The sequence below is a fragment of the Silurus meridionalis genome, chromosome 13 (genome assembly GCF_014805685.1).
Source record: "Silurus meridionalis isolate SWU-2019-XX chromosome 13, ASM1480568v1, whole genome shotgun sequence".
Taxonomy (NCBI): Eukaryota; Metazoa; Chordata; class Actinopteri; order Siluriformes; family Siluridae; genus Silurus; species Silurus meridionalis.
The window spans coordinates 14,745,539-14,773,243 of record NC_060896.1 but is presented as its reverse complement, the minus strand read 5'-3'; the positions used below and the strand labels follow the sequence as shown (position 1 = coordinate 14,773,243).

Genomic DNA, 27,705 nt, shown 5'->3' with positions numbered 1-27,705 from the left:
TTCAGTAAAAACAAATGATTTGTTTAATTGTCAAAGACTTTTACAGCACAGGAAATGTAATTACTATCTACCTTTAACAGGGGAAACCTTTAAAATAGGAACAACATGCCTATAGAAACAATCAACACTCCTTTTATTTGTTCTGTAAACACCTCTGAAGGTCTTGGACTGTAGCTTTTGCAGTTTAAGCTGTGGCTGATGACGTTGGTCTTTTGTTCATGCCGTAGAGTGAAAGTCAGCAGGAGATAACCTGCTCTTGTGCTGTAAAGCCAATGCACTGCATATTTCTATGGTTTCTATTCTCTACCACATTAGACTCACCTCATAAAAGGGCTTAAACACCAGATGAGAAGAACACATAACGCCAAGGTGTTAAGACAATGACTATTAATACAGATGAATAATTACAGCCTGAGTAACCACCTTGTGTTAAGTAGCTGATTAAACAGGTCTGGTTCCTCAATGTTTTTTAGATCTTTTCACGTTATAAGCAGTTTAGTATCATTTCACTTGTCAAAAACATAGATGCCGAATCATGTGCTATCCCAGGAAAGCATGAAGCTCTGCAGAGATGATAAATTTAGAGGCTTTTGTGCCAGTAAGGGCTTTGTGAACTTTGCATTTTACATGATTGTAAGCTACTGGGTGAATGCAGAAAATATATTTTGATAACCAAATTAAATTTTTGCACAAGGAAATAAAGGGAAGTGATTAGCATCATAATAACAATAACACTTACAATAACTGTGTTAGCACACAAGCATTATAATAAAACAAAAAACAACACAGGCATCTCCAAATATCAAAGATTACTGGGAAAGAAAAATACTAAAATAGTCATATGACAAGTAAAGAGGAAGGAAAAGAAATTGAATAAAATTTGCAAGCAGTGAAGACTGCAGTGGGTAGTATAAAACTGTGTAAAGCTTTAAGCAAGATAGATAAAGAAATATTCTACAATCGTAAGCAAAATTCAGACAACCAAAAGTGTCTCGTCTGATTTAACACACATTTCACTTCTTAAATGTAAATCTGGTTCTTTTCATCACCTTTTTAATTTTTGTTTTATTTTTTTTATTTCTATAGTTTTCATTATTGTTTCCTCATTAATCATTTCAGTGTACAGAAGACAAGACCAGTCATGACTGAATGATGGACTTAAATCTGAGCTCAGAAACAGGTGCTATCAGAGCTACCACAGAAAAACAACAACAAAAACCCCCACAAAAAACAAAACAAATAGTCCACGATTTTTTATGTATGCATTATACATTGTCCACTCTGGTCATCGTTTCATGTTGCTTAGGCGAACGTTCTTCTCCAGCTCGAATTGCCGCTGGTCTACCCTCTCCAAGAAGTTCTTCCTCTCCACATACCTATGGAAAGAAACAAAGCAGCACAGATGAAAGCCGAGTCATCACATTTTCATTGCGATGCGATTTAGAAAATAAGGGTGTTATTTATATGTATGTAAATGCAGTGCTCTGACTTTAGCTTTCTGTTTTGCAGTTTGCAATTGCAAAACTCATCAAAGCAACTCAGCCTAAAGAATAACCAGCTGCATGAGACTGACTGATGAATCCGTTACGTTATGACAAACGATTGCTTGTGTCTGTAGAGTACGCAGCCGTTGTCAGTACTGCCGTCAGTACCCACATACCAGCTACGAGTGTACCTTTGCATTTGTTAGAGGCTGACAAAACTTCAGACAAACACTAACCCTCAACAGTGTCAATGCGCTTGATGGATGCCACTTGACCTACGTGCAAAATCAGGCTTCCTATTTATTTTCTAGCACGTTAATAAACAACAAAAAAAGCTGACAGCTGTACTGCTGTTTATCTGTAACACTTTTCCTGTGCTGATAGCACAACCTCGTGCCACTCATTACAGCCCACCACAAAAAACAACCTTGTATTTCTGTACATGCAAACACATACATGCACAACTACTGAGAGGAAAAAAGGTATCATGCAAGCACATCCTGTCTATGAGTGATTTCCTTTCTGCTCTGTCCTGTGTAAGAGTGCATTAGAGACTGGCTGATGTTACGAGCACAGTCACTGTCGACACATTACATGTTCAATGTCAATCAAACTCTAGATTATCATCAAATAAATTTTTTTTTTGTTGTGCACATTGTTTTTTTTTTTTTTATGTAGCCAATCTGAGCAATCTGAACAGCTCATGCTCTTTATCTGCTCCACATGAGCAATACAACGATTATGCCTAGAAGAGCACTGTTTAGACAGAAAGAAATAGGATTAATCATGTGAGACAAGAAGCAATTAGTTTGTTTCATTTGGTTGCAATTCATGTCAAACTGCTAAGCCACAAAATAGATTTAAATTAAATAATGTTAATAAGGCATGCTGTCTTTTCACATAAGCTTAGCGATGTGCTCAGCTGGGGTCGCATCTTCGTAGTACCAGCCAACAACACAGACAGTTTCAGTTCTTTAATAACAAGTTGGAGGTCTGTAGAACTATGACTGGCAATCAAATGTAAGCCATAATTTGGGGGAAGGGACAAATAAAAGGTATTCAAATCAACAACAAAAACAGATTCAACTCAACCTTTTCCTCTCTGAATAGTTCTCTGTTTGTCAGAACAATGTGAACCGTGCTTAAACACAGTTGTTTCTTTGCTCGACACTAAAATAAAACTGCATCTCCTTTTTCTTCTTGTCATCTTTAGGTGTTACAGTGATGTCGATGTGATGCTTTTCGAGAGAGAAAGGATTGTGAAACCTTAAGCTAAACAAACTGAAATGGACACACTCATTTGCATAAAGTTGAACTCTATTGCCAGGTTTCGAAACAAATAAAAACTCAAAGATGAACATGTACCATATAACTGTGTTTGGAGAACTTATTGCAGAATCTTGTTGCATGATTTTCAGATGCAGGATTCCTGCCTGCATGAAATCGAACTGAAGGTCCGGTTACACATCTGTAAACCTGATTTAAAATGACCAAATCAAAATGGATCTTTTTCTGTTCATAAATTATTCCAAGGGGAAAAAAGTTAGCAAGGAAAAAGTATTTTTGTCATTTCCATGAATGTGAAATAGGGGCTTTAAAAACACATAAAAATCTTATGGTCAATTGTCCGCAAACTTTTGTTCATACGGTGTCTGTCAAAATGGAGGACAGGAGCGAAGATATTACTACACTATTCCACACTCACAGTGAAGCATGAAGATGAAAGCTTAATGGTTTAGAGTTGTTTTGGAGGTTAGAAACATATCCTGCTGATTCACAGTAGTTTAGTGTAGCTGTGGATAAATTGCATACACCAGAGAGAGAACAGAAAAATACAGATTCATCATGCGTTACTTGTGTTACTTTTCCCAAGAGAAATCCCTAGGCGCTGATCTCTTTCGTTCTGTTAATCCATTATGGATGCTGGAAGCCCTGTTTTAGTCTGTTGGTAAGTATAAACTGTAAAAGTCTTCCAAATTGTAAGCAAATCTGCAAAAAATCCACTCAGGTTTAAATAATTTGTGGACAGAAAATGACTGGAAAACCTGCATCACAGAGAAGCAAGGTAAATCAAGTAAATTTTGTTCCTCAGATCCAGTCATCCCACTCTGGGCTGAATCTAGACCTCTGACTGCCCCATGTAGACCCTACAAGCACCTCAAACAACATTAGGGTTTAATCATGTCCATCACCACACCCTCCAGACCATGTCCAAGTTTCCTCCCAAACCACATCCATTCCATAGGATTTAAAAACTGAACCAGCAGCATGCTGTAATTTGGTCTGTCAGAAATATCTTATTTTTTAACCCCCAGCTAAGGGTTTTAATTTTGGGTTCCTCAGTCCAGTTAGGTTCGGAGCATGTCCTGCACCAGTGGCAAACAGTAGCCTATCCGTGCTCAGCTTGAGCTTCCAGATACATCTCCTCATTACACAATGAAAGGGTTAAATTCAATACACTGCAAAGGGTGGGTCTTCATGTGTACAGATGATGTCATTGTGTAACAGCATCCCCTGAAGAAAATCTCTATTCCCATAAGCCAAAGCCTTTAAAACCAACTCTTTGCCAGCACACACAACAGCTGTAGGTTAGGTGATTATGGAGACCTGGGTAGATAGAAAGACTCTGGGGGTGTCTTTCAGATCTCAATGAAGTAGATTTATATTGGAATATAATGAAATAAAATGTGTTGGTATAGAACTAGACACTAATGTAGAACTAATAACTAGCAATTAACTAGTCAGTATAGAGCAACTAATCAAGTGTAATTACTGAGACAGTGACTGGGTGAGAGAAATCAAGAGATGGATGGTGATAATCTCAATACGCATGCAGTTTGATGCAAAAAGAGCCATTTTTTCAAGCACACTAGAGATTTAAAATACCATAAATATTGCATGACTAGCAATGTGCTGTAACATGTTTAGCCCTACAGTGGCAGCACACTCTAGTCAGGGTTCATTAGGTTTTAAAGGAGTGGGAGATGCAACAATTCCCCAAAGGGTGCGCAGGTGTTATTACAGTCTTTGTCTGTCTGTTTGTTTATTCTGTTTTTAATAATCCTTTTGCTAAGCTGACGAAAGCCGGGCCGGGGAAGAGACTTAAAAAAGAAAAGCTAATGTAGTAATACCAAAGGCTTATAGTGATGCATTTCATATAATTGGAAACAAATTATGACTTTGGTAGGAATTGTCTTTGCCTTGTGTCCTGCTCCTTTTCTATGTTGGTCATTGCTCAACATTCCTATTTTAAGCTAACGCCATGGTTGGCAATGAAAAGGACATATACAGCTATAGAATGCACATACAACCTTTTTTTTTTTTTTACCGATAAAACAAATATTGTCCAATGGAAATTTTATGTAGAGGGCACTGACACTAAATGTGTGTGTATAAATAACATCACAGTCTATTGGTGTCAGACTGAACTGAGAAATGAAAATTGCTTTGGCCTCCTGTCAGTGTAAATCACCATCTCCCACTGATCATTAATCTTGCAACATCTTGCAACACTTCGAACCATCAGATTTTTTTTTATACATTATTTTTCGCCCCCATTTTTCTAAATTAAGTAAATTGCCAATTCAGGCCCTCCAGCTAGTTCTCACCATTACCATCTCACCACATTCCCCCCCACCAAAAACTGCTGCTTATACAGAGGTTTTGCTGTGTTTGACAGAGGATTAATGTCATAACTCCTATCAACACAATAGGGCTGATATTGCTTTTACGGACAAATCTCCCAACAAATGAGTGAACAATTTTTGGTGCACCATTCGGGAGTATTTCAGAAAATGCTGGGAAAATTCAGAAAGCTTTTTACCATAATTAGTAAACCTGAAAAGACCACATCGTCAATTTCATAGCCATTACTATCAGCGTGTGGGTGCTGGGAAAGTGTGTACATACAATATCAGCAGATCTGTAATAAGAAATCTGTGTGATAGGAAGTCTGAAGACTGGGGGTGGAGAGGTTGAGTGGGTGGGGGCTATAGTTGCACAAAGATAATCAGCCCTGCATGTACATGAGTGAGAAGGTCTCTTTGATTCATTATGCAAGCCTCTCCCACACAGCATGCAATGCACTCGAACACTCAGAAAACAACTTAATTATAGGTAAACAAAGCCAAAGTAAAGTATCTGTGTGTACATACTATTTAAATGAAAACATGCAATTTCAAAAACCTAGCTTGTCCTCAGCATAGATATAGCATTAAAAGCAAGCATAAGGCACCACTTTGTCGGCAGACATCACAAGGATTGTCACACTTTTAGACCTATAATAATAATTAATGATTAGTATTCTATAATAATAATGATAACTCCTTAAATGATCATTTCAACACAATATATTAAGTTCAAAACGTTCTTCCTGAACTATGAACAGCAAAAAAATAGTCAATCATTAACCAGGGTCATACAGGTTCCAGTGTCATTTAAATGCTGGTTTTCATCTGCTGCTAGCGTGGACAGGAGTTGGATACAATTTGCCCTCTATCCGTCTATCCTTCAGTTCTTTCCTAAAACAGATGGTAATCTGCACTGCTCTGTAAAGCTATTTTCCACTATTCGCAAACCTCCTTCAACTCCCTTAACTCCCTTAAAGGAAGGTCTGTGACTTTGACCATGAGCTCCTGCCTAAAAATCAGTAGGGTCTGATCTTCAGGAATTGGTGAGAAAGCAAGGGGGTTTAATTTCAGGTCATGATCAAATTTCAGAGCAGCTTCCAGTATTTCAGTTATATAAAAAGGTGAGACAGTAAGGGAAGGGATGCACAATTCTCCTTTTTTATTTTCTAAAAGTGTAAAGTAGAACAGGTTAACGGGCACAACTGCCAAATGATCGCTGGATCAATTCCAATATATGTGATGCAAGTAAAAACCTTTACTTTAAACATATGTACAGTTGGCATAAACTTTGGCAGCATTACCCACAGCGGTAAATAACTACAGAGCAAATTAAGTGTAAAAATGCATCCATGGGAACCTTGTGTACCCTTCAGCACCAGTTTTGACTAACGTGCATCTCTGTTTGACCATTTTTATATAAAAAAAGAAATAAATAAATAAGTGAGGTGAAATTAAAACACCAAAATCCGCCATGATGCACACATCTGGCAATTAAAACCGTCCGTGTGGAAATGTAGCAAGAATTCCGTTACCATACACCATAATTACTTTAAAACCTTTACAAAGATATTATGGCTTAATGCTTTATGTTGAGTTTGTTTTTACTAATACTTAACACACATTTACATAAAGCATCCATATTTATCCATGTCCATGTTGATTAGATTATTAAAAACTTGAAAACTATTCATTTAAGGTACATTTAGAACAGATAAAAATTAACTTGTTAACTCGTAACGATTGCGCGATTAATCGCAACTAAACATCGATTGGCAGCCCTAATAATTATACATCTGTTATAGACTCACCCTTCTTTGCCTCGATTATGAATGGCCAGCTCTTCGCCGATGCCCTCCTCTGCTTTGAACGTGTCCCAGTCCAGTTTGGACTTCTCCAGAGTGCTCATTTTGGGCTTCTTTGATCCAAAACGGTTTAGGATGCTGCCCATCCCCGCTGGTCTTTTCACACTAAAAGAGACAGGAAAATTTTAAGTCTGAAGGATCATCAAAAGGCAACAAACAGGGTGCTTTAATCAAGACACAGATCAGAAATATAAAACATAACTAACAACCAATTCAAATAAACTTTACCAAATGAGTGAAGGAAAAAAATTTCAATTGTTATGAACATTATTATAGCAGAAACAGCTTGAATGCATCAAAATACTACAGACCACCAGTAGCATTTAAATGACAATAGAGAAGAGCAAAACAAGCAGGGGTTTAACACAAAAGGCAACGTAGGGGAAAGGTAACAGCTACATTTTTTAATGCTTTATGGAGCGATTTCTAATGCTCCTGGAACAAAGATGTCCATTTGGGATGCTACAGAAGACATCTTGACACTGGTGCTAAGCTTGGCTGCAATAATGGAATGTTAAACGATCTGTGTCAAGGAAAAGAGAAACCATCAGACTAGTGGGAGGTTGCAAAAGCCGGGTGATTGGGGTGCGGGTTGAGAGGTAAGAGCAGAAGGAATCGTACTGAAGAAGAGCAGGGTCCAAGGGCAAAAGGTATTCACGCTCAGGTGAGTCAGAGAAAAGGAATTAAAAAAAAGAACGTGTGTGTGGAAAGCAGGCTATGTCCTTCACTTTGTCCTTGAAAAGAAAAAAAGAAAAAGAAAAAAAAAAAGAAATGACTGCACAAAATTGTTTTTCATGTGTGTAACATACACAGGCCTTCCAATGCTGCCAATTACACTTGCTCATACAATTAGCACAGTACTCAAGATCAAGCTCCTGCAAACTTAATATACAATCACCTACTACATGAATATAACCATTTGAAAACCTGATCATTCATGCAAATCATCCAATTATTTGGCCACAGTGCATACATAGATTCATCCATATGCAGGTCAAGGGCTGCAGTTCATTTTCACATCAAACATTAGAATGGGAGAAATTTTTGATCAACGTGACTTAAGCATACCTGATTGGTTGGTTTGCATGTTTCAGAAATGGATTTACTGTTGCCTTTTGGGAACTTAAATAAAGCAATTGTGGAGATAAGATCTGTGGGTGGAAGTGCCTTGTTTAGAGAGATCACAAGAGAACACCATGACAGTTTCAAACTGACAAAACACACATAGACACTCTTATAGCAATCACTGTGGAGAACAGAAAAGCAGCTCGCGATGTACAACCGGTTTATTAATGTACACTCCAGTTTCGGTGAGCCTGGGCCTAATATAGTCTTAGATTTATGGTCTTGATTGACAGGAGTTCAGACTAATGTAGTCTTCTCTTGATGAAGCTCATCAGCCTCAAGTTTGATTTTGTTTCAAGTTGCTTTTCTGCTCACCACAGATTCAGTCTTATGTACTGTCCATCACAACATGTTGCACCATTCTTAGTCACAAAAATCAACAAACAAATAACCACAGTCTACAAACAGGGAATGTACAGCATTTCCCAGAAAGCACCTGACTGCTTCTGTAAGTGATGCCACTTGTGCAGCATGGTGAGCCAAACACCTCGAACTTCCTCAAAGATGTTTGTGTTTTTAAAAAAATAATAAAATAATATAAAAAAATAGGGTGACAGCATTTTTCTATTCTATTCTATTCTATTCTAAAATAGATAGCATCCTATCTATTTTTCCATTTTTCCTATTTAGTGAAACAATCTAGTCTGGTCAAAACGTCCCATATTGAAAGAATTTGACAAGATATTATTATATAATTATATATATATATATATATATATATATATATATATATATATATATATATATATATATATATATATATATATATATATATATATATATATATATATATATATATATATATATATATATATATATATATATACACACAGTGCCCTCCACAATTATTGGCACCCCTGTTTAAGATGTGGTCGTGGACTTCTAAAAATTCTCCTTTTTTAAAACAACATAGAACCCAAATGCAAAAGAAGAGAAAAATCCAACCTTTTATTTAAGTACATTACTTTGGTGGTAAAAAAATCACACACCACAATTATTGGCACCCCTGATGTTAATACTTTGTACAACCTCCTTTTGCCAACAAGACAGCACTTAATCTCCTCCTATAACATTTCACAAGATTGGAGAACACAGAGAGAGGATTTTGACCATTCTTCTTTGCACAATCTTTCTAGATCATCCAGTGTCCTGGGTCCTCTCTTATGCACTCTTCTCTTTAGCTCGCCCCACAGGTTTTCGATTGGGTTGAGGTCTGGGGACTGAGATGGCCATGGGAGGACCTTGAGTTTGTGACTGCTGAACCACTTTTGTGTAGATTTTGCCACATGTTTTGGATCATTATCCTGCTGAAAGACCCAATGACGACCCATCTTCAGCTTTCTGGCAGAGGCCATCAGGTTTTTATTTAAAATATCCTGGTACTTCAAAGCGTTCATAATGCCATGCACCTAACAAGGTTCCCAGGGCCTTTGGAAGAGAAACAGGCCCACAGCATCACAGATCCTCCACCATACTTCACGGTGGGCATGAGGTGCTTTCGGCATACTCATCTTTTGTTTCGCCAGACCCACTTAGAGTGTTTGTTGCCAAAAGCTCAATCTTAGTCTCATCTGACCAAAGCACACGATCCCAGTTGAAGTCCCAGTACCGCTTAGCAAACTCCAGGCGTTTACGTTTGTGAGTGTTAGTGAGAAAAGGCTTTTTCCTTGCATGCCTCCCAAACAGCTTGTTGGCATGTAGAGGCGTCTGATGGTTGTTTTGGAGACTCTGTGACCCCAAGATGCCACTCTTTGATGCAATTCTGTGACGGTGAGCTTGGGAAATTTTTTTACTTCTCTTACCATCCTCCTCACTGTGCGTTGTGGCAAGATAACCTTGGGACCTCTTCCAGCCTTGTTTGTCACTGTTCCAGTTGTTTTAAACTTCTTAATGATTCCTCTGACTGTAGATACCGGCAAGTTAAGGCGAGTGGCTATTTTCTTGTAGCCATTGCCTGACTTATAAAGGTCGACACACATCTGCCTTACTTGAATGGTGTGTTCTCTTGTCTTTGCCATGTTGACACATGCCACATCTTAAACAGGGGTGCCAATAATTGTGGAGGGCACTGTATATATATAAAATTTATATTACAAAAAAATTGGTCATGATATTATTATTAATAACAAATAATTTTGGTTAAAAACAAAACCAAAAATTAGCTTAACCAACTCCACCTAATGCACCACACGAAAATCAAGATAATTTCAATAAAAATAAATGGATCCATCACTGAATTAGTTACATTTGCAGGTTTCCGGTCTTGCTAAAAAAAAAAAATCCATTAAACTATTACATGGTATACATAATATAACTTCAAAAGATTACACAAAAATCCCCAAAGTAAACAAATACAAACGATCATAAAAGCAGTAACAATTTTTCTGAACACTATAATGGTACCATTCAAATTTGCACCCCATCATAAGCATAACTGGATTAACAGTGAAAATCTACTTAAATTGCACTTATAATGCCCGAAACAAACCTTAGACTGAAGGGAAGAACCATTTCATAGCGTATTTATTTGACACCAATCCATGAAACCTGAGCCAATTTATCAATACCACATACACATGCTCTTGAATGGCATGACTAATATCATCATGCATCAGGAAGGTCATATCACAGGACCACACATTACTTCAGCAATCAATACAAGGGTGTAGTTCACGTTCCCACTCCATTGCTTAGGTGATGTATATTTAGCCTCAACTCCAAACAGAGCCTTCACATTTACAGCTGTTTAAACTACACAACATAAGAAGCACACAATTTTAAATCACAGAGGTGACAAAATGTGTTCATCTAGGCCAAGAGAAAAAATAAAGGCAAAAAAAAGCAGCATAAAAGAGAGAAAATAGAGAACTTTGAGGGGGAAAAAACAAGGCTAAAGCCTGACAGAATGCATTTGCCATTTGTGCTGATGCTGTCATCATCATTCAACGGAGATGGGGGAGAAGTTTATAAAAAAAAAAAAAAAGAAGGAAAGCGGAAAGATTCTATGGACAACGTTGGCTGTTTATATGTTACTCCTGCTGGCCTTCAGGAAGAAACAAATCCAACTCAACTCTCAGGAGATCTGCTTCGCAAACGTAAGCATGAGTATTAAAAAAAAAAAAAAAAGGGAAAAAGGATGAGAGACCAGGGCAGCAATAAATGCGTCAGTGCTCCAGTGTATACACAGACACACAAGTGAGTACACACACATATACACACATGTACACTAAAACATATCACAAAGCCTATGATTACACACGACTTTCTGCCAGCTGTTTAAGTGCAGCACTATTCTCATGACAGATTGAGCCTATAAAGTGCATACAAACAGCCCACACAAGCACACCCACAAAAACCCAAGATGATAAAGAAAAACAACAAATAAATTAGGGATAATAAGGATCAATAAGGCATTATGAAAAAGTCCTTCTCTTATACAAAGCATGCAAACATTGTACTAAATATCAATCTTTCTGCAGACATTTGCACAAGATAGTCTGCATGGTGAGAATAATTCTGCTGCATCAGCTTGGCTGACAGATGAATTGATAAGGATGATCACACATGCACACCTTAAACGTACTCAGACAGTGAATCGATAGACAATCAAGACTTGACTGTGAGTCAATCTTGCTTCGTGTATGGCAGCAGGGAGTGAGAAAGTCAGAGGAAAGGATTAAGCACAGACTGAAAAAGCAGGACAGGATCGTGTGCACAAACAGACTGAAGACACAACATGGTTCAACCCAAATGGAGACCATTCTGACGGGCACAGTTACTCACAAACATACACAAACAGACGTAGGGTAGGAGTCTGGCAGTCTGTGAGGCTGGTGCAGTTTATTTGCAGTCTGAGCTCTCCCATGACCAGAGGCTTGTCACTGTCTCGCACGTGTGCAGAAACCCTAGTTAACATTACAGGACAGGAAATGGATTCCTCGTTCGCGTCCTCTTCATCTATTTTGCACTCTGACAAAGGCTGCCCTAACAGTCATTTCTCACAGCTCACACACCAGTCCACCTTTCACATCAGCCATCATGGGGTGTCTTTCCAACTGCACATTCAAACACAAATCAAGTGCACTGTGGAATCTAGTTCATTTCCTCTCAACTTGAAAAATACCTGCACAGTCGCAGTGCCCGCAATATTATGGAGTGCATTAGTGCTGTTGTCAAGATCAAAGCAATTTAAACTTCAGCTCAAAAAATGGCCAGACAAAGATGAAAACAGATGAAGTCACACTTGACACATGACTGGTGCAGTTTTAATCAATGGGGAAACATCTTAAAGACATATCAGAGGTGTCAACGCTGACCTACATGCTGTGCTGGTGCTGCTTCTAGAGCAGTGTCCAATCTTTTCCACAAAGTGCGAGTGTGGGTGCAAGTTTTCATTCCAACCAATCAAGGACCACATCTGATAGTCATTGAAAATGAAAATCATTGGATTTAAACAGTTAGAATGGTTTTGGACTTGCTTGATGGGAATGACCCACACCGGCCCTTTGTGGAAAAGATTGGACACCCCTGCTTTAGAGGTTGCAGATAGATTATTCAAACTGGGAAAAAGAAAGGGGAAATAATATCATCAATAAGCCAGCCCAGGACTGGACAGCCTGAGTGACCTACATTCAGAGGAAGTAATTCAAACGAGCAGTGCTGTGTTACGACAAACAACTAATCCGATATCTGAAGAACAGCTTCGAGCTGCAACACTGGTCATGTAAAACCACATTCATCCACTGAAAAAGCCCTAAAGTTTTAAATGAAATTATGTTGAAATTCTGTAAAACTTTGGAGCGCAATTAATTAGCACAAGCATACTGTTCTCCAAGAAGCTTCTGGTCACTCTGTACTTTGAAGAGAGCCTGTCAGCACGTCCGCTCAAAGCCATAGTTGGAGGAAGTGTACATGTGACTGAAGTGCAGCCAACTGGAATCATACTGCATTGTGCATGTGTGTGTGCGCGCACGTGTGTGCGTGTTTATCTGCCCCTCGATATCCCCCCCACTTCGTCCCTTGTCTTTCTTCTTTGTCCCATCTTCCCTCTCTGATCTTCAAAGTCCACTAAGATTTGTGTGGCTTAAAACATCTCCACCCTGCTCTGGCTTTCACAGACTAAAGGACAAATTTAATCCTGATAGACAAAAAAATAATAATAGTGCAGAGTTGGCTAATGAACATGTGCAAATACACATACTCGCACTGACACACATACTCACACACCCCTTGCTGTTGTGGTAAGACAGAGTTCAAAAACCTTTTACACTCAAACCACCTGCCTGCTGAATCCAACCACCTGGACATGAGACCAACAGCCAATTTGCCTTTTGCTGTAAAGATCACAAGTGTTTTCACTCTGTCTCTCATACACACACCCCATTAGACTATTCATTCAGGAATCTACTCAGAACGAATAAAACCCTTATTAGAAGATAATGTTGCACACACGTACACAATCTGCATCATATTCTGGCATGTTTATACAGAATAAACATGCCATAACTAATAGCTGTGTTATAAACATGCCATAACAACCAAACAAAAACATAATGTAACATTTTATAGAGCAGACGGAGATTGAGGGTCACGTAGACAGATACGGTAAAATGAAGTTTTGAAATGAGCGTTGAAAAGGCAAATGGCTGGCAAAAGAAAATGGAAAAATTACAGAAAAAAACCTTCTAATTTGTGTCTATGGAGTAGCTAGTGCACAAATCGGTGTTCTGATGCCCCTATCATGGAGCCCTTCATGAGCTGAAGCAGGTGTGTTAGGGTCCAGGAAACAACGCAGTACATTAGGATCATTACAGGACATTAGACAAAATTACCCTCAGCAGTTTACCCATGCAGTTTTGCTTCACTATGCCACTCTCACTGAGAATACTAAAATGATTTCAACATGAAAGCCATTTTCAAGCTTGGCCATGTTCACACCTGTTTATTCGAGCCTAAAGATGTAAGCAGTAAAAAACCTCGACGAATGTAACACAAAAACAAGAAATTCACACTCACAGACTAACACTAGCTTTTTCAATCAGAGCAATGCTTTTGGTAAATAGTCACCTTGCTTTATTTTGGCATACGTCTCTGCCTTCGAATTCAGAGAAGTTGAAGAAAAGCTAGACAGATTCACACTTGAGCAGGATAATTAAGATATAAAAGTCATTGATTAACACTGGCATCCCTGTTTTGGTAAATCTTTAATACATGCCTGCTGAAAGAAATGTCGAATAAAATTTAATTATGTATTAAAGAAAAAAAAAAAAAGACTGCACATTACTGACAAAATGCATTGCAGTTCAAAAACAGCTGTATGCTGCAATTCACCTGCTGTTTAAAATATCATTAAATATCAAAATTGGATCAACAAGCATGTATTGAGATGTGCATGGTACTGGAAGAAATACTATCCCCTATTACATGGGAATACACTAAGAACCCACATGAGAGAGGTGAATGAGATATACAGGATGATAAAGCTTCCAGGATCAGGCAATTAGGTTTAAAGAAAAAAATAACATCTTAAGGGAAAACCCTGTTACTCCTCTTCCCCTCATTCCAGTTTCCGAAACAAAATTCCCCCCAACTCCTGCATAACTGCCAAAGCCTCAGTGTAGGGAGGAGGCCTGGCTGACCACACACACACCCACACACCTAGAGCAATAAGTCTCACTGTCCAAACTCCCAGAAACCTTTAGATGGGTAAACCAGACATGTTCCACAGACAGTTGCCTGGGCAACTGTGAAAAACAGGCCACTCTGACAAAAGCCTCTCTCAGGAGGTAAACCGTGTATGTGTTTGTGTGTGTGTGTGTGTGTGTGTGTGTGTGTGTGTGTGTGTGTGTGTTGGGTGGTGGTGTACACAGAGCACAGTGCAAAGTAGATATTGCCAGGAGCCTGTCACTCTAGGGCAATCTATTTCCTGGTCCTGCAAAACCACTACCCAACCTATTCTGTTTTCTCTGTTCTCGTACCACTGATCCAATAAATCTGTGAATTAACAAACCCCTCCTGAGTCAACGTGGGTGTTCTAGAGAAGCAAACACTGAAATATGCGATGCAGATTCAGGTAGCGAGGCTCAGTGGCACTGCTCCCATTTAGAATTTCCTGGTCTTTACATATAGGTGAGATTCATGTTTAACTAACAACACAGAACATAAGTGTTAATATCGTCTGTTTCAGTGTTTTCTGAGACTATCACTGGTATGGTCAGGAGTCACCATCTCTGTTCGTCCCGCTTTACAGGAACTATCTGATTGGATCTTAAAATCCAGGTATTCTTTTCTCTCCATGTTTTCAAATTTTACTGTACAAAATTTCTGCCCACTAGAACTGCATGATACACAGTATATGATTATGCTAAAACTCACTCTGTGTGACTGTTGAACTCATAGGTGGGACAATTTTGCAGTGGGCAGAATTGCAGTCTCACATCCTCGGTATGCCCGGTTTGATTTTAACTGTACAGGCTTAATGATTATGCATGTCCTCCTCATGCCTTTATGGGTTTCCTTAAAAGTTATGCCATTTCCCCTACCCCACCAAAAACATGCCCAGTGTGCAGATTGGCTACACTAAATCGCCTCAGGTATAAATGCCTGGTGCGATCCATTGTGAACTTTTGTCTCATGCAACACACCAACACACAAAACGGATTTTCCTCTCATATATTTGTTCTTGATTTCAGCATTAGGTAATATAAGTCCTGACTTTACACAGCTCACTACATTAATATGGTTTAAGAGCAAAATAAAGGCTCCCACTTTACATCAGCGTGCCTGATAAGATCGAGCAGCCATAATCTCTGCCAGTCTAACAACCCCAGTCTCCTTCCTGTTAGTAATGCCTGTGAGAATTTGGGGTCTCAAGGGAACCCAGTGCAAGCAGGAGAAACCAAGCAGGAGAAAAGTGGGGCCCCAAATATGCAGGCTCAATTAGTACATCTATTCCCACAGTCTCTTAGTAAACTGGAATGCTGCTATGTCCCCAGAACTACTTTCAGTCCTCTCCACTGACACAGCTGTGTAAGAAATGAGGAGATGATTCTCTTCCTGCCTCACACCATTGCTAAACACTAAATCGGAGATCTGATTGGTGGCAATTATAGCTGTATAGATCCGTACAATAGGGTACTAATTGAAAGCTGGACTGAATATATTATGAAAAGTCGTAACACACAAACTACAAAAACCTCCAGTTTGCAATGCTGTTCTACATTTCTGCTTTAAAACATTTAACCTAAATTGTTAGTGATGGGAATGACATCTTGGAAAAATTCAACACCGTAAATATTTGGATGGAGATAAAACCCTGGAGCTTGGACTTTTAATTACAAGTCATTGCCAATATTCCCCAACGAAGAGAGTGAGTCCAAATCTAAATGCTTAAGCACACACTAGAGATGCATGCAGCTAGCTCTGAGAAAATCCATGCCATGGTGGTGTGATATGTTCCATTGTGAAGCAGATACAGAGCACACACAAGCAAGCTACCAATGATTACAATTTCTTAATAACCAATAAACTGCTGGTTTTACCTATAACTAGGTTAAGGTTAATGTTCCAAAAAGTGAGTTCTTATCACATACGTTAATGAAATGATAAAAAAAAAATTGATTCCAGAGAACACCTAAGAAAAAAATGGTATCTGCCTTGGAAATATTGGCCATAAAGTGTTTTCAGGTTATAACACTCTGAGATCTGGGGAGTGAAAGATGCTGCTTTTATCAGAAGCAGAAGTAGTACAGATGATCTGGGCTGCATAAAGCCAATGGGAGAAAACATGACTAACAAACCCTCATAAAAATCCAGTCATGAAATTTAGCACGGAGCTTTAAAAAGGAAGAAAACAATAACTTCACTAAATCAGTCGTCTCTTACACACATGGGTCACCGCATTTGGTGTTCAACAGACACACATATACAATCGCACACACACACACACACACACACACACACACACACACACACAGAATGAAATCTCCCTAAAAAATTATAATAAGGACTGGGAAGATGTTTGATGTTTCGTTTCCCTCTGCTGAGAAAAGAAGATAATGGAAGAGTACTTTTTTTTTTTATTAAACACAGCATTGAAATTCCATCAATACCTGTGCAATGAGTGACAAGTCTTACCAATCAGTGGTTCCCAACTTTCAACAATGGAGTAAATAACAGTCAATGTGTTTCCTGATGTTTTGATTTTTAAAGACTGAAACACTTTGGTGTTTACTTGAACTACATAAACTAAACCTCCAGACTTTCACTCAAAAGAATTACTCTCATCTTTGAAAGGGAGAAAAACCCCAATATTAGCTGAATTTCCAATTACCTCAGACTGAAAATGTAGGAAGACATTCAGCAAAATTTCTGTTACTGTTCATGGACTGCAGCTGATCATAAATACAAGAGAAAATTAACCTCAATCACAGCAAAATCAAGATTTTATCATTTCCCTACTGTGTCCCTACTGTGGGCTGACTAGCAAGCCTCCACCCCCTCATAAGCACAGTGCAATAACACACAAATTTGTATAAAGCATGTTTTGATATGATCATTGATGTTGGATAAACCATAATTAGTTATTAATTGTACATTTAACAGACATCGTTTTTACACCCACAAACTGAAGCCATGTAAACGTCACACTGCATGTGAAATGACCAAAAACCACACTAGACATGATGTTGATCCATTAAACATTTGAAACCCATGAGTAATCAGCTAGTTTCTACGTGGAACAACAATAAGGAGCTTTTAACTGCCAAATGATTTCAAAGAAAGGAGTTTAATTTTGGAATAATTAGGGTTGATTACATTTTCTATTTTTGTTCAGGAAAATATGGTGTTTAATTCCAGTTTTCTAGATTTATTTCGGAGCAGGACAACTTTGAGTTCTTGTCTGAGGTGATTACACACACGTGCTACAGGTGCAGTCGTTGCAGTAAAAAAAAAAATACATTAATTAAATACAAATATTAAGAGGAGCCTTTTACAGAGTAAAGTCAATTCCTAAACTCTATATACAGTGTACACACTCACTAAAGATCTAAGATCTGCACTTGCCCTTGGTGCCTCACAGAGAAAAAACGTGTGTGTGTTCTGTAATAATAAAGGAAGAGGGATATTTTTAGGACTCAGAAGATAGACCTCTATAATTAGAACTGTGACTGGAGTACATATGGCAGTGATTAGCTTTGGAGGACATGCATTTCCCAGCACTGTACTATATTCTGCTACTCATACACAGACTTTGGAAAGAAACCGAGAAGAAAGAATGTGCCAGGAACGGTCACAATTGCTAAACTGAGGAGGTTTTTAGCTTTCATTTAGATCATTCAGGCTCGGTGTCCTGCTGTAACACATTCACCGTCACACTTCTACAGCACATGCATCATCCGAAAAACCTATAATCTATTCAATATCCAAATGATATTTCAAAAGGATGTATGCACCTGATCGTGGCTGAAGATAATTAACTTAATCAAAATTCACATTGATCATAATATCTTCTTAATTCAGAGCACATGAAACATAGGGTTGTTTGGGCATCGAGTTAATTTAAAATAAATACATAAATACATGCTTTCAGACAGTAATGGCAAGTGAGCATGTGCTATATTCTACTCCCCTTTTCATTTTTAAACACAGAGTTTAGGATTCATTTAGACACAATAAACGTTGGATGTAAACACAGCTGGGTGAAAGAGAAAAGCTAAGTAAAAAGCGAATACTATATCCTTCAGTGCGCATTTAGGTTGTGTGAAGGTACAGTTTACCTGATTGCGCTTGTCTATTGCGAGGCACACTACTGTTAGGTGCGAGTTTCCCCACACACCGATACCACGCAATCAATCTACCAATCAGTGGAGTGCTGAACAAGTGGCAGTAAATCTGGTTGCCGTGCTAATCGATAGCACTTAGCCTCTGCAGCCTTATTACGCTATGGCTTTTTTCTTCTGCCCAACACACACAAAGAAACAAGGAAAAATTCCAAAACTCTACATTATGAAACCTGCCACAAGACTGTACACATGTGTGTCACTGTGATTACATCTGAGATAAGCATAGTGAAAATCTGGAGATTAAAAAGAGCAGATTTCCTGCAATATGCTGAGCGGGAAAGTGACAGGAGAAAACAGGGAAGGAAATGGAGGGAGGAGTATGCTTTACAAGCGTCAGCAGTTTTGTGTGAAGGTGCAGCGAGACTGAGCGAAGTGAAGAAACAGAGAGAGGCACCATGCTGAGTCAGGTCTGAGAGACGAGAGCGTAAGATCAAAACCGATTAAGAAGGATTTTCATTCATTTCTGTCTCGGCTAAGTTCAGGCAGTAAACCCAACTAAAAAGCACTAAAGTCTGATCTCTCTCGTTATAGTGATATCAGCACTGCAGGGAGATAAAGAATAAACCACAGACAGAGCACACACGGGTGCAGGCATGTGGGTTTTGTCGTGTTATAAACGAGCAAAAAACTTCAGCAGTGAGATGGCGTGTAAGGGGGGGGTGCAACTTCCGTCTAATCCACTAAAGGCCAATGGACAGTACAGCACTTCCTGTAACGGAAAGCAGCACTTCCTTTGCAGCTTCAGCCAACTGCCCGGGAGGAAATATGAACTTGTGCATCTGCAAATAAGCGTCATGGCAACCATGTGCAAAGGGCGGGAACATTGCAAGAGTGCAAAAAGCAGGAGCTTAACAATGTAAACAACGTTCAACCCCAACCCCACACACACACACACACAAACCCGATCAAACACAAATTCCAATGATCAAAGGCCTGTTTCGATAGCTGGCAAATATGCACCACTCCCAGCTGTGTTTGTGTTTGTGTGTGTGTGTGTGTGTGTGTGTGTGTGTGTGTGTTGTGCTCATCTACTTGGCACAGTGGCCAGGTTATAAAGTTGAGATTCACCATGCTGGTAATTTAAAGTGATAGAATGTAAACTTCCATTCAATTATATTTTAATTCTCTTTTTAACAACCCACATTTATCGTGCTAATGAGGAAGAAGAAGGTAACAAGGAAAATCTACCAGACATGAGGAAGTAACCTTGAGAGACACTAGATTTATAAGGGAACCAGTGAAGAGAGAGACACTGGGGACTAGGATTAGAAATCCACTTCCATTATTCTTCTGTGGGATGCGCACTTCTTAGCAACAGATCTACAGTAGCCAATAGACAATAATGGACCCTGGTGTTTGGAAGGACTATGGGTACACACTGGAAATGCACCCATTTAAAGTTTATTCGTGTAAAATATAAATACACCCTTTCCCTTTTTCACTATAGCGCATGGTCTCAAAAAGAAATCCCAATAAACATGCACCTCATGTAAGCTGCAAATTCACATTCCAGAGGGAGAAGAACCCTGTAACTTAATTCCCAAAGGTTCTTTAGAGAGTTATACTCTTACTCTGACCCTTCATGAGAAGGAAACTCACTAGGCAGGATAGTAGCTTTCAAGATACACCAGAGTTCTCCATCAGGTCACACTGAAGATCTTTTTACTATACTAGATTGCCGGTGCAAGCAGTGTTTGTGACAGTACCTGGGCCCAGGAGTGATAGAGGATGCAGCTGAAGCTTTGGACATGGTGGTCTGTGGCTCCTCCTCCTCCTTTTTCAGGAAGCTTTTAGCCTCCTGTGAGTTGGCGTCCACCTCTTTAGTAACCCTGTAGAGATGTGAAACACGTTTCCACGTTAATCAGTTATAATGTTCACTTGAGTAAGCGAATAAAGCGTTATCTCGAGCAGCACTAGGGTGATGTCTGAATGTATCAAGGCTATGTAGCGAAGCTGATTCGAGAGCAAGTGGTTTTCACTGAGCATGCGCTGTAATCTGTAGTTGTGTGGTCTGTTCTGTGTGAATCTAAAGCATCTATTCTGAAAAATTCTGCAGCATTATGCTCCGTCACTGCTTTTTAAGTGACCATATGGTCTGTGCACGATTATTTCTTCCCTTGGGTCATTATATTGGTGTGAAAATAATTAAGCATCAACGGCTAAAGTGCATACTGTTATAAATCTTGTGGAATTGCCATCTCTCTCAAACACACACACTCACACATACATACACATACATATATACATACATACATACACACACACACACACACACACATATACATATACACATACACACACACTGTATACACACACACATGCATGTAAATATGCAGGTGTGTGTATATTTTATATGTATATAAAACAGATCTATATAAGTGTTTCAAGCTGAATGATTACACTACACAACAAAAGCTTAATTGTACTTGCACTCCATGCTTTTATCATGATAAAGGAGTGAATATATTTCAATACAAGGCCCATGTTATACTGCCACCATGTGGTTGAAACCAAAAACACAGGCAGGATAGCTTCCTTAAGGACTTACCGAACTTCTTCTCCTGCAAAATCAAACACCTTTGTAATTGTAATTCTGGAGGCCTCTGTGGCTTTTGGTTCTTTGTGTGGAGACTCTGTGCTGGATTTACCCACTTTGTCCGAATCTGCTGTGGTCTAAGAACAACAGGATTATTAAAGACTTGTAGAAAAATGTGTACAGCATAATATTTTGAACAATAGATTGTCTTCTGTGCATTTTGATTATTCACATACTTTTGTGTTCCGCAAATGTCAAAAATGGTTGCCATAATTTGATGACATGATGTTCAAATCTAAGATGCATGGCACATTGTTTCGAGCAGTGTTTGATTACCTTTTTTTATTATTATTTCAGAATAATGTTTAAATGATTAGACACTACGGTTTTGTGTCTTTCTGTGCAGTGTTCTCTGGCGAATAAAAGATTACTATAAAACCACTAACTGTGGTTAGTGGTTTCATAGTCACTGACCTGCTGCGAGCTGGGGGTCTCGGCTTTAGGTCTGTGGCCGACTTCACTCAAAAAACTCGCCCAAAGATCATCCGCCTTTTTCTTATGCTGTTCCTCGTGAACCTCGGTAGATTTTTTTACTGGTTTTTCATCTGTTAGTTGTGGTTCTTCATCGTTCTGTTTGTCTGCGTTACTCTCATCACCTTCTTCCAGCTTCAGTCCTCCTTTTTTCCTTTTTCTTTACAAAAGTTGCAGTTGTGAAAATATATTAAAGCAATTACTTAAACACTAAAAGTACAGAAAATGAAACCATTATTGTATTACATTATGTTGACACAAACAGTAAGTGCTTATAATGATGCCTGAACACATGCGTTTTTTAAGCAGAAGAGGGTTGTTTGTTTTAGGTTCATAGCAGCTATGAACACCAGAGTATCCAAGTAACTAAAAGCTTGAGCTTCTTTTAGTTTTTATTCCCTTCTTGTCTCTGGTATGATTACTCTTCACAATACTTAATCTACCTGTAATATTATATATTGTTTATATTTATGATATAGTTATATGTTTTCTTCAATATTGATTAACATGGATAATACATTTATACATATACAGTAGCAGGTTCCTAGTTGCTGTGTTCTCATGCTTATTTGGACTTTAGACACATCATCATCACACAAGGTTAGAGAACTACTCAAAAATGCTTATCCATATGCGTGGTGCATTATTGATATAAGGAAAGAACTGTGGTCAAATGGCTAACTCAAAGTGCTTCTGTTTCTTGTTCTGTTTTGGATATTGGCTGTGCAGAGATCTGCCTCATCTCTCAGTGTCTTTAAATATGCATGCAGACAGTTTGGCTATTCTTAATTGCCCCTACATGTGTTAGCATGTACTGGTGCCCGTCATTATTATACTGATTTTGTTATAAACGGAAAAAAGGACAGGGTATAATGGTCAAATAAAAAATACACAATTTTAGATTAAAAGTACTAAAAAGGAACATCTAAATATACAATCTACCGCCCAGACAAAAAGGGCCAGTTAGATGTGTGTCAGTTCTGAGCAAATATGAAAAATAAGGACCATTACATTATCACTGTTGTGAACAATCGCAATACTGGTGAGGTGAGGGAGAGATATACAGAGCCTGTTATCTATCAGTCTACAACAGAGGTTTTTAAAGTGTGGGTGCGGCCCTCTAGTGGGGAATAAAGACATGACAGGTGGGGCGAAATTCATTTTTATTTATATAGCGCTTTTAACAGTAGACATTGTCTTAAAGCAGCTTTTCACAGATAATGCCTTGATTTAGAATGAATAAGAAGTTTCTTTATAAGTGTAATATTTTTGGGTGATGGAGGACTGTCGGGGCTTAATAATCCACCCCCCCTCTAAAGTGGGAAATGGGGAAATGGGAAATTGAGAACCACTGATCTACAGAGACAAAGTGATCCGATACTAGCTCATTATTAAAATGACCTAATTGTGACTAATACAATTCTAACTTATCGTTTTTTGTTTAGTTGTTTTCAGCAAAAAACTTTTCTGCAAAGCTTTTGCAAATGCCATTCAATCCATCTCCAAATGTGCTTCTAAAATGTTGACTATCCAAGTAACAACCTTCTCACCTCATTGTGTTTATAAGCATGATCAACAAGCACCATCTGATCAGACAATGGACCAAAATTAGGCTTTACCTTGCAGTAAGACTTTTACTTGACTTCTTTTTCTTTTTGACCTGCTCCCTCAGGGCTTCACTTTGATCCTCTGCCTCCAGGCCGTCTTCCTTTTCACATTCATTTAAATCATCCTCGCTCAGATTGTCATCTGATCAACAAAAGCAAATAAACTAAAGATTAAAAGACAGTTGAGTCTAACTTTCTTTCAGGCAATTATCGAAGAGACGGCGATACGGTTCTGCTGTCATTTTATCAAGAGTAATGAAATGTAATGCAATTAAACGTAAGCAGTGTTCTACCAGACCATACAAACAAAACACTCCAGACCTACAGACTGTTTACAGACTAGACAAACCCAGCATTAAGACAAACAAAAGACTGCTGAAATACAAGATCTAAAAGTCTCTATACACACAGGAAATTAACACTATTTAGCTAAATATTTTCCAAAATTTGTCACTTTCTGTCTATATCCCGTTTGCAGTCATGTAGAAAATGTTAACATACATATATAACATTTGTTAGATGTTGTATGTTTCGAGGATTTTCTCTTCACAAATAATGCAAACAATCCCAGAGTTAATGATATAGTGCTCATAGGTACAATCCCAATTCCAAAAAAGTTGGAACACTGTGTAAAATATAAATGAAAACAGAATGCAGTCGTTTGTAAATTTCAACCCCTATTTAAAAAAAAAAAAAAAGAAAAAAAAAAGAATCTACAAGTTGTGAAACAATTTCTAAATAATGTTCATCGAATAATATAAAACCAAAAATTGTCATTTGAGTACATAATGGGAGAGTTCCAGATAGTAAAATAATAACTATAAATAATGATGCAGACCGATACACACATTTTATTAATATGGCGTTCATTCTTATTCTTATTAATAAAAATGTCCCATTTGGACACAGTAGGTGTCGCAGCTCACAACGGAAAACACTGAAACACTCAAACAACACTCATTGTGTCGCCTAATAAACGCCTAATAAAACATTTACTGACAAGATTAGAGCACTATTTTACTAAACAAAATTAATTTTGAATTTAATACAAGCACCTACATTTTTTCCCCCAGGCCTTGAATCCATGTTTCTGAAATTCAAGTACTTTCAGGAAGCGTAGGAAGCCTGTCTCGAGTTTCTGAGAATCTGGAGAAATCTTTGTTTGCAATGTACAAGGGCACAAATCAATATGAAATACATGTGATCTTTGGGCCCTCATGCAGCACTGTGTTTAAATCAGTCATGATTCTGTAATGGAAATTAGTGCATGCGTTTAGAATCACATTTAGAAATCACTGCCTTGTGAACACAATTCACAGAGTCATCCACAAATCCAGCCTGAAGCGCTTTAATGCAAAGAATAATCCATATGTGAGCATAATCCAAAAATACCACTGTGTTCTCTCGGCCAAAGCTCATTTAAAATGGACTGCGGCAAAATGGAAAACTGTTTTGTGGTCAGATTATTCAAAATTCGAAATGCTTTCCGGAAAACCACAGATGAAGCATTCTCCGTACTAAAGAGGAGAGGGGCCATCCGACTTGTTATCAGTGCTTAGTTTAAAAGCCTGCATATCTGATGGTATTGGTGTGCATTCGTGTCTACATAATAGTCAGCTTGCAAATATGAAAAGGTACCATTAATGCTGAGAGGTATGTACAGGTTTTAGAGCAACATATTCTACCATCCAGGTGCCATCTTTTCCAGGACATTTCCAGCAAGACTTAAGAGTTCAAGTGCTAAACTGGTCTGCCTGCAATCCAGGTCTTTTACCAAATAAAACCATAAGGCACATCATGAAAAAAAAAAAAAAATTTTCCATAAGACGTACGTTTCCTCAATTTAAACATTTTTTTATGTTTGATTTGCAAATCACACACAAAGACACCCACTGAAGAGCATTAGTCACCGCTTGGTCCTATTTGTAGTTTCCTAACAGGAGTAGAAGGCATTCTGAAGCACATTAGAAACTTAAATGAGACATTTTAAACACAGAACTCTGGTCAAAATTGTAGAACACTTTTAGATACCTTCCAGTTATTGGTGTTAATCTGGCAGCTGGTTCTAAATGTCCTTAATTATCAAACAAACCCCTGTTTAACTTTTAGCATTTCTGTTAGATAACGTTCCAATTATCACCGACTTTGCAAGACGGTGAGCTGCTCTAAGGTGACTGAAACCCTGCGACAGTTCCAAATCTGTGATTTCTAGAACAGTGCAGCTTTCGACACTAATTCAATCCTCCCAAAGGGCTGGTCACCTACAAAAGACAAGTGCATGAGAGCCAGGATAATGTGGAGACTCGCAATGGGGAATCGGTTCAACAGTGGAGCTGAAACTGTTTGCTAGTTCAGAGCTGAAGAGGGTGAAGATCTGTCTCGGTAGACAGTGTAACACTGTTTAGGAGAATTCTAACTCTGCACTGACCAAGCATCTCATCGGCATAAGAAACTAACCTTGGAGCTCTAATCCAAAGTTCACTTTAGTGATGAGAGTAAGTTTCATTATTTGGGTCCAGTGGGAAACATTATATTTGACATCAAACTGGGGAAAAACTGAACACAAAGTGCATGAAAATCTCAGTGAAAGATGAAAGCGTTTGGGGGATGTTTTCTGCAGCAGGAGTTGAGCCTCTTATACAGCTTATACGTGTCAGGGTAGCATATGGTTCCATCTCTGCAAGCATCTGCTAAACAGATTTAAACCTGATTGAAAATCTCTGTAAAAATACTGGGCTACAAAGTTATAGATAAGAAAGCCACCTCCAAGAAAGAAACTGTTACAAGATTGGACCGAACTTACACTGGATCAGTGTGAGAAACCAATGATGTCCAGCAACTGCAGATGTGCTCAAGTCATTCAAAGCAAGGACATTTATATCATTTGGCAGACGCTCTTATCCAGAGCGACTTATAACTGAGCAATGGAGGGTTAAGGGCTTTGCTCAAGTACCCAGCAGTGGCAGCTCGATGGAGGTGGGATTTGAACCTGTGACCTTCCAATGCCTTAACCACTGAGGTACCTTTACAGTTTCTGCTCATTTTTGACAGCTATAACCCTCAAACATTTTAGCTGTAATCTCTTTTTGCATTTCGATCTCTGTGTTTTTCCACATCATAAACTGCCTTAGCTGATTTGTAAACCATGCTAGTAGAACAGTGGTGTCTAATATTCTTTCAATTAAAAAAAAAAACAAGCGTTTAAAAATCGGTCTCTAATTTTGATTTCAGACAGAGACAGACAGACAGACAGACAGACAGAGACAGACAGACAGACAGACAGACAGACAGACAGACAGACAGATCACTATCATGTAGATATATATGGATCAGAATGCGATCCTGACCACTACTGTTGTTGCCGGATTGGTATGAAATGTAAATATTGTGGGATTTTCATGTATAACACGCTCTAGAGTGTAGAAATAATAATGTGAGAGAAGACTGAGCAGAAATGTTTCTTGTTGACAGAAATGCAACACATGAGCACAGTCACCTACACTACAGCTGTAAATGTAACTACCAGTGCATACAGACACCAGACACATACACTTCTAGATAAATGACGCTCATCTCACAAGCTGTATGATCGTGACCAAGACCAATCTCTCACCAGAGGGAACATAGTCTTCATCTTCATTTGAGGAATAATCCTCCGAGTCGTAGTCCGAATAATTCATCCTTTTCTTCTACAATTATTCAACTGCAATTATTTGTAATCTAATAACCGCCTGCTGTATTTCTAGTTGATGATGGGTACTGAATAAAAGGTGGGAAAGAGTTGGGGGGGGAAACGCCGCCACACGCACAAAGCCCGCGCCGAAAACTTTCACTAAATACAGATACAATAAGAACGGGGACTAACAGGAAGTACAAAATTTCTTCTTTGATCTAATCGTCATTTAGCCACTAACGGTAAGGTGCAGTAGCGCCACCTACTGGACTGGAAGGTTAACAGTCGCTACAGTACTGGTGTGTCTAAACTAGAGCTTTGCATGTATTTATTTATTTATTTATTTATTTATTTATTTATTTATTTATTTATTTATTTATTTCTACTTTATTTCACTTTTCATTATTTATTGTA

At 38.5% G+C, this 27,705-nt stretch overlaps 1 protein-coding gene across 1 annotated transcript; it reads right to left on the bottom strand.

Annotated features, from left to right (window-relative positions):
- On the bottom strand, window positions 1–27,481 carry cfdp1 (craniofacial development protein 1). The gene is made up of 7 exons (XM_046864042.1): window positions 27,232–27,481; window positions 23,631–23,760; window positions 21,955–22,171; window positions 21,493–21,617; window positions 20,651–20,773; window positions 6,922–7,080; window positions 1–1,376 (listed from the first exon to the last, which is right to left on the bottom strand). Exons 1-7 carry the CDS (start codon window positions 27,296–27,298, stop codon window positions 1,286–1,288), a joined length of 912 nt encoding a protein of 303 aa, XP_046719998.1. The 5' UTR covers window positions 27,299–27,481; the 3' UTR covers window positions 1–1,285.
- Between the last annotated feature and the right edge of the window lie 224 nt (window positions 27,482–27,705).

What these genes read in the sequence shown, in the direction of transcription:
- cfdp1 (XM_046864042.1), bottom strand. Translation starts at nt 27,298, where the DNA reads ATGAATTATTCGGACTACGACTCGGAGGATTATTCCTCAAATGAAGAT. An exon ending in AGACCCCCAGCTCGCAGCAG is followed by an intron (nt 21,618 to 21,954) that starts GTCAGTGACTAT and finishes TGTTGTTCTTAG; the next exon opens with ACCACAGCAGATTCGGACAA. An exon ending in CATAATCGAGGCAAAGAAGG is followed by an intron (nt 1,377 to 6,921) that starts GTGAGTCTATAA and finishes TTCTTTCCATAG; the next exon opens with GTATGTGGAGAGGAAGAACT.